Below are 7,935 nucleotides of genomic sequence, written 5' to 3' on the forward strand. Positions count from 1 at the left end.
CGGCAAAGAGGGTAGTTAGTGGAGTGGGGCCGAGGGAAAACGGCCGTTAGGTTGTGTACTCTCTTTGTCGTCCGCTAGCAGACGGTAAAGAAACTTTGCCGTCACCTAGCGGACGGGCAAAGAAGATGGCCGTTAAGTGGTTCTCATTCGTGGGCCACCCTCCCTCTTTGCCGTCTGCCAGCGGACGACAAAGCTTCTTTACCGTCCATTAGCAGACGGCAAAGAGCAGGCTGATAGCAAACACAATCTTTGCCGTCCGCTCGTTCTTGCCGTCGGCTTTCTGTAAGCTGATGGCAAAGACCTTCTTTGTCATTAGCTAGCTGACGACAAAGATCCTGATTCCAGTAGTGCATTTCCTTAAAGATACTCGGCCGCCGCGGCTCCGAGTAAAAGCCGCGCCTCTCCCTCGCGTCGCCCCCACCACTGCATCTTTGCCGGTGCACCTCCCGGCGACCGCCCGTCGGCCCTGCCACCACCTTGTTGCCTTCCTTGGTCGCCGCCGCCCTTCTGCCCAACGTCGAACCCATTCGGCCCCCGTCGCTTTCACCAAAATCAAGGTGAAACGCCGTCGTCATAGCCGATTTGTCGGATTGCTTTGAAACTTCTTCATTTTCTGTCGGCCGCCGCATCTCACCTTGCTTGCACACCGCTGCAGGTCATTCACACGCGTCGCCGCCCGCCTGTTTGGTCTAAACGACACCGGCCAACCGTTCCACACCATCGTACCGCAAGTGTTCAACGAATTTCCTAGGTGACTTTTTTTTGTTTTTTCTTGAACCGAGCCGTTTGGATTGAGCCTAGCCGTTTGAATTGTAGATGAAGAGGTTGATGGAGATGGTCTCCGATGACTCGTCGTCATTCGAAGAGGAAGAAGACGATGAAGACTTTGACACCGCTTTAGGCATGATTTTCAATAATGATGTTCGGCGGCCTAGGAGAGGAGCCCAATTTGGCCGCATACATATTATTTGCTACATTTGGACCATTCGGCGTGTTTAAATTTGAATAATTTGATTTGTAAACTTTGAGTTTGGTTTGTAAACTATATTCGTGAATTGCTTGAACATTCAAATTTATGTTTAGATTCTATTTGTGTGCCAATATGTAATTGCAATGTAGGAGTATAATGAGTTGCGGAGTTTAAAAAAAATACTCTATTATATACTACTCCCTTCGTTTCAAAATAGATAACCCAACTTTGTACTATAAGGGATTGGTTAGGTCCCGCCAAAACTTTGCAACTCAGTAAACTCCACCGAATCGTTCTTTATTTATCGGGAATCGTTTAGAAATGCCATCACGTATTATATTGAAAAATAATAATTTTACGTATGTGAGCGACTTTAATTGTGCTGTGTTAAAAAAAAATTCAGAGGCACGGGCGTTCGGGAACTCGCCTCCGTGTTGCGCGATCAGTGCGCAACGGACGCGTGGCCCTGAGCTCGGGGTGAAGTATCCACGCAAATCCGTATTTTTTGAAGAGATGCCGCCACCTTGTGCTGTTCGTGGCCGTGCTTGCTTGGTTCCCCCACCAGCTAAACCAAAGACATCAATGCCCAGACCAGACCTCCACTCCCCATCCCTACCCTACCCTACCATCGTAGCAGCAGCCAAGAAATCTGGGCGCAATCGTTTGGGGGGAACGGCGGAGCTCCTTGTCTCCAAATCCCTACACTCCTTGAGCTGTTCATCTGCAGATTCATCCTAAGTACTCCTCTCCAGGTTCATCGGAAGAATCAAGGTACGAAGAGCACTCTCCAATTTCACACATGTCATCCCCTCCTCGCGGTGCTAACTCTGCTCTAGTTTAGGAATTCTGCTCCAGTCTCCATTTGGCATCTCGTGCAAATTCATTCCCGTCATTTCTGTAGTCCTGCGCAAACCAAGCTAACCGATGCCCCGGCTTCCAGATGGAGCCGGTGAGCTTCGCCACGGGGGCCATGGGGTCCGTCCTCGGGAAGCTGGGCGCTCTGCTTGCCGACGACCACGAGGTTCCCAATGTTGACGACGTCGAGGCCCTCAAGGCGGAGCTCCAGGCGGTGCACGCCTCCCTCAAGGCAATATCCCAGGCGGAGGATCCCGGCGAGCAAGGCCGGCGCTGGATGAAGGAGGCGCGGGAGTTCTCTTACGACGTGGAGGACGCCATAGACGAGTTCATGCTCCCTCCCCGCGACGGATCTGGTAATACTGCCTCAGATGTCTTCTCTGAAAAGTTCAGCACCTGGTTGAGGGACGCGGCGGCTCGCCGTCGGACAGGCCAAGAGATCAGCGACAGCATCTCTAGGGCCGGCGGCGGCGGCATCGAGGCAGAGGATGACTGCTCTTTCTACAAGGAGATGCGTGAGCCCGTGGGCCTTGACAGACCCGCTGCTGAACTCGTCAAAATGCTGAACGGGGGAGGGAAGAAGTTGGGGGTGGTTTCCATCGTCGGGTGTGGCGGGCTGGGCAAGACCACTCTTGCTCGTCGTGTCTACGACACATTGGGTGAGCAGTTCGAGTACAGGGCTTTCGTCTCCGTCTCCCGGAGACCTCGTGTGGTGGCACTTTTGAGGGACATTCGCAGCCAACTGGGGTGTGAGCATGACCAAACCGTAACTGAGGATGCACAATCGCTCGCTGACAGCATCTCCAATTTCCTTCAGGATAAAAGGTACAGTACGCCAGTTCAGATAATAGGAAATTTACACTTTTATAAAAGTTGTGTTCTTCACTTCTTCCGCACAGCATTTCACCTTCCATGTGTTCATCAGGCATGAATTTCTTATATTTATCAGCTATAGCATGTGGCTATTTTTATCTTCGTAATATATGTTCCAGCGACACGAGATCCGTGTGAGAGAATATACATTTACTTGCTAGCTAGAGATATAGGCGGAGAAAGGTGGGCCGGTCTAAGTTCTTTCAGTTTGTATCCAAGTGTAACTCATTCCGCACTACCATGTTTTCCAATAGTACATTCATGCGAATGTTAATTTTGATGACTTTGTGACACACTTTTCACTGAACTGCGCATTAAATTGGCTCCTATTTCAGCAAGTATTGTGTAAAAACTGCTTTCTTTCGGAGAATACGATATAAATTTTGAAGCTAGCATTAAGGAGAAAAATTGGCCTATGCTGCTGAATCCGTGAAATGTTCTACAGACTACCAGATATTTTCCCTTGTTTTGGGGAATTTTACCTACATGATGACATTTTGCCTACAATTAGTATTATTGCTTACTTTTCAGATAGTAGTAGAACTTATGAATAGTGCTTAGGAGTGTGTTTCTTTATTTTTGTTGTCAGTGATTGTAGCATGGCATTGACATTGCAAAATCATGTGCCAGGTACTTGATAATAGTAGATGATGTATGGGATATTCAAACATGGGATATTATTAAGGGTGCCTTTCCAAAAAGCAATTTTGGCAGCAGAATAATCACAACAACGCGTATACATGAAGTAGCCAAATCATGCTGTGCTTCATGTGGGGGTCGAGTTTATACGTTAAGCCTTCTCAGTATTGTGGACTCAGAAAGGTTGTTTTTTAAGATGGTGTTTAATTCCGGTGAGCAATGCCCGTCCCACCTCAGAAGTGTTTCTGACAAGATCTTGCAAAAATGTGGTGGTCTGCCCCTGGTAATTATTGCTATATCCGGTTTGCTGGTTGCCAACACGCATGAAGATCAATGGGAGCAAGTGTACAGTTCTATTAGGCATGGACTTGGAAGCAACCCTGCTGTTGAAAGAACCATGAGGACTTTGTTGCTAGGCTACTTTGATCTTACTCCTTGCCTAAAATCATGCCTGCTTTACCTCAGTGTATTCCCAGAAGGTTATGCTATCAAGAAGGAACGTTTGGTAATGAGATGGATTGCCGAGGGGTTCATTCCTGAAGAGCATGGGCACACCCTATATGAATCAGCAGAGAGGTGTTTTAACGAGCTCATCAGCCGGAACCTGATCCAATCAGGGGAGATAAATAAGTTTGGTGAGGTGGAAAGCTGTCGAGTCCATGGCATAATTCTTGATTTCCTCGTGTCCATGTCAAACAAAGACAATTTTGTTACTTTAATTGGTGTACCTGGTGTAAATCCTGAGCCGCAAAACAAAGTCCGCCGACTGTCTCTACAGGGTGATAGTGAAATTCCAGCAGATCTTATTTTGTGTAATGCCCGGTCACTTTCTGTTTTTGGTCATTGTGTTAAAATGCCATCCCTCTTGAAGTTCAGACACTTGCGCATTTTAGATTTTGAAGGTTCGGGGGAAGTAGAAGATCAGCATCTTGCAGAAATGGGTGATCTGGTCCATCTTAAGTACCTGAGGCTCAAGTCAAAAATTGGAAAGCTTCCCCAACAAATAGCAGAGTTACAGTCCTTGGAGTCACTTGAGATATGCGAAAGTAATGCGACAACTGAAATTCCATCAGCCATCAATCAACTTACACAATTGGTACGTCTAGTTGTTAACGATGAAACTATATTACCGGATGAAATTGGTGGCCTCAAAGCATTGCAAGTGCTCAGAGGCATTAATGTCAACACCCAGTCGACCAACTTTGTTCGGCAAGTTTGTCTGCTATCAAACCTGAGGGAACTGAGCATAAGTTTTATCAACTATTATGCTGGTGATAACTGGAAGGAGAACCAGGAAGAGATGGTCAATTCGGTATGTCAGCTAGGCAGAGCAAACCTTCATGTTCTACACATTACCATCAACGAGGGAGCAGATGAGATCTTTGAGGAGTCATGGAGCCCTGCTCCACATAGTCTCCGGGAACTTGTCGTCGAGGTGGGCATTGTCTCCAGTGTTCCAAGATGGGTTGGCTCACTTGTCAACCTCCAGAAATTAGCGGTGCCTATGTGGGAAGTTGGGGAGGAGGATGTGGTGATCCTGGGAAGCCTACCTGATCTGCGTCATCTTAGCCTCACTGCATTGGCAGCTGGATCAAAAGAAGGGCGTCTCAGAGTCACCCAAAGCCATGGGTTCCCTTCCTTGGTAAGTTTCTGGATCGGCGGAGAAGAGTGTGCACTGGGGTTAGTTTTTGAAGCTGGTTCCATGCCAAAGCTACAAAATCTTGAGCTCGAGTTCGATGCAGAGGAAACTAGTTCTGTGACTGATGGCGGTTTTGATTTTGGCATCAAGCATCTCTCCTGCCTCACAAGCACAACGGTTCGCTCTACTTACGACGATCCCATTCGTCCCACGTTGGAGGTTGCCATGGAGAGATGCATTAACGAGCATCCCAACCGTCCCACGTTGATATGGATGAAATGAATATTTGTAAGACACTGATTCCCTCTTCCAAAGATTTGACACTCAAAAGTATGTACTGTACTGTATTTTTTTCTTCTGTCTATCCTCTCACAATATCTCATTCCATATGTTATTTTTCTACCTCTTTCAGGGCAAAATTCAAGCAGACTGATAGATGCACCTGCTCACGGTTAGCATGAGCAACAAGATGGGTGAACATGGTTATAGGGTGGCACTGAAAAGCCAAGAGCAGAGCAATAACCGGACTGAAGTTCTTGTTACATTCAGTTACTGGTATTCTATCTATCCAAAGTTTATTGCAAGAAAAGTGTTTTCTTGAAATGTTTCTAGACATGGGCAATCAGCGTGGTGTACCTCATGGCTGATGGTTAACATTTTCTTTTTGTTCCTTCATTGTTTCGTTAAAGTGAGCAAGTGACACTGTAAAACTTTCTTAAGTACGTAGTTACCGACATGGCGATTTGGTGCCCGGGCACATATGGTCCCGAAATCCTGGGCATTCCTTCCTGTTTTGGGATGCGTGAAAGTCGCATTTAGTGGTTTGAGGTGAACCGTGGGAAACGGAATTAATACAGCTATACGGTAGAGAACAGTTCCATACGGAGGGGACAGGTAGGCGAGTGCCGTGTGAATTCGAAATCTCCTGGTCCTCTCCGTGCGGCGGAGATTCTGGGCCGTGGGCCGTGGCGCAGGAAAGTTTATTGTAACCGGTCCTGTTATTCTCCGGTGTTCGCTAGCTATGGCGCCAGATGCGAGCTACCCTTCCGCGCTAGTGCCATGTGCGGTCCTCGGCACCTCCCAAGGCTCCCACTGAGACGAGAGTTCCTAAGCAACGCGGAATCCTGGACCAGCAGCCTCTGCGACCTCCTTCGGCACCAGCACAGCCGCCATGGCCGCCGCGGTTCGTCAGCCCGGTTGCGGTCTTCTCATGGACTTCTACACAGACGCGTGCATGTCCTGTCTGTGGTGACCAGGGTCGCAGCGAAGTACCGATGTAGAGCGGCCTTAGGAGGCGACCGGGGACAGAGAGATGCCACAACAGTGGTGGCGGACATGGCGGCCATGGATATTACTCATGATATTTCGTATTACGTGCACTGGTGTGTGTGGTATGGAGGGCGCAGCTGTGTTGCATGCTACCTGACTGAGAGGTGTCCGTTCTTCACTGCCCGCTGCAGGAGCGCAGTGTGCACATCGTCCACGCCCGAGCGCTCGGACGCCTACCGACACTGTTGTTCTGGACGCCGCGCGTGCTTGCATCATACATGCGCCGGCGCGCAGAGCACAAGCCGCTGCTCTGCTAGTCTACTCGTCGGAATCTTCTTCTCTTTGAAGCTGGAGGGGCCTCCATAATTTTTGCCAAACCGCGCTGCCTAAACCCCATCGTCTTGTCTTTCTCAACCTATCATTCGTCGCCTTCCTCTCTCCCAGTGCGTCACCTCGTCCCCTCACGCAGGCCGCCCTCGCCATGCTGCTATTTCACGGCGAGCAAGTACGTGTCTACAGGAAACACAAGCCCATCGACCGTCCTGCGAACATTCAAGCCCCTTGCATTTCAGGGTGTTCGACGTTGGATTAGAGCCACGGACAGAAATACATGCAGCAACCAAAAAAAAGCGGAAAACAGTAACTAACAACCAAATAATCCGGATCCAGCGTGAACTACGTCCCGCAACTCCGCAAGGCCCAGGAAAATAGCAGGGCCGTTAGTTCGATGGACCGGGATGACGCTTTCCTCAACTAATAGCAATAAATGCGGTGGGCCGGTTAAAGTTTCCTTTGAAATACACACCAGATACACTACCGGAACAGGGCTCTAAGCCGACAACCAAATATATGCCGACGGCCACCGTCGGCCTAATCCAAGCTATGCCGACAGCTAGCTCCTGGCCGTCGGCGTACAATGGCCGTCGGGCTATCCACGTCTACGCCGACAGCAGCCGTCGGCTTATCCCAGACTACGCCTACAGCTGCCGTCGGCATATATAGGCCGTCGGCATAGATGCGGGCCCACTGACAACGGTCATCATGGCCGGCTAACGACGTCTAATCTATGCCGACGGCCGTGACGGGTGGCCGTCGGCATAGATACGGGTGACACGTCACCGATCCAGAGCGCACCGACCAGGATCTATGCCGACGGCAGCCGTCGGCATAGCTGACACGTCATCGATCTGCGGCGCTGTCCATCTGCCCTGGCCGCAGCTATGCCGACTGCCGTCGGCATAGTTTTTTCTTTCTTTTTTTCCATATATTATTATTATTATTAAGCATACAGTATGTGTTAATAAGCATACATATAGATTGTGTTAATAAGCATACATATAGTATGTGTTAATAAGCATATATTATGTTAATAAGCATATAGTATGTGTTAATAAGCATACATATAGTTTTTTTCTTTTTCTTCACTGTTTTCTTTATTATTATTATTTAACTAACTTACATACAGTATGTGTTAATAAGCATACGTACATTATTTTTCGGTTCTGTACAGAGCGGTGTGACCCCCCTCACGAACGCTGCCGCCGCCAGCCGGCAACTGGAATGGGGAACAGCCGCATCGGGTCTATATGAAGGGGACTTTGCTCCAAGTGTTTATATATATCGGATGACCTACCACAACCGGGTGGTGTTATGGCATGTCCGAAGAGGCGGCACACATCTCCGGGGTGTG

The 7,935-nt window shown here is 48.8% G+C and overlaps 1 protein-coding gene across 1 annotated transcript; it reads left to right on the forward strand.

The window, feature by feature from the left end:
• The first annotated feature begins 1,504 nt into the window (after positions 1-1,504).
• LOC119340623 (disease resistance protein RGA5-like) lies at positions 1,505-5,707 on the forward strand. Its single transcript, XM_037612543.1, has 4 exons — positions 1,505-1,741; positions 1,911-2,650; positions 3,329-5,264; positions 5,389-5,707. The coding sequence occupies exons 2-3, from the start codon at positions 1,911-1,913 to the stop codon at positions 5,256-5,258; spliced, it is 2,670 nt and encodes an 889-aa protein (XP_037468440.1). The 5' UTR covers positions 1,505-1,741; the 3' UTR covers positions 5,259-5,264; positions 5,389-5,707.
• Positions 5,708-7,935: the final 2,228 nt, after the last annotated feature.

This window comes from Triticum dicoccoides, chromosome 7B (genome assembly GCF_002162155.2).
Source record: "Triticum dicoccoides isolate Atlit2015 ecotype Zavitan chromosome 7B, WEW_v2.0, whole genome shotgun sequence".
NCBI classification, from domain to species: Eukaryota; Viridiplantae; Streptophyta; class Magnoliopsida; order Poales; family Poaceae; genus Triticum; species Triticum dicoccoides.

Bases quoted from the DNA above. Each gene is read 5' to 3' on its own strand.
- LOC119340623 (XM_037612543.1), top strand. From the start codon at position 1,911: ATGGAGCCGGTGAGCTTCGCCACGGGGGCCATGGGGTCCGTCCTCGGG. The intron at 2,651-3,328 runs GTACAGTACGCC...ATCATGTGCCAG, and splicing joins AATTTCCTTCAGGATAAAAG to GTACTTGATAATAGTAGATG.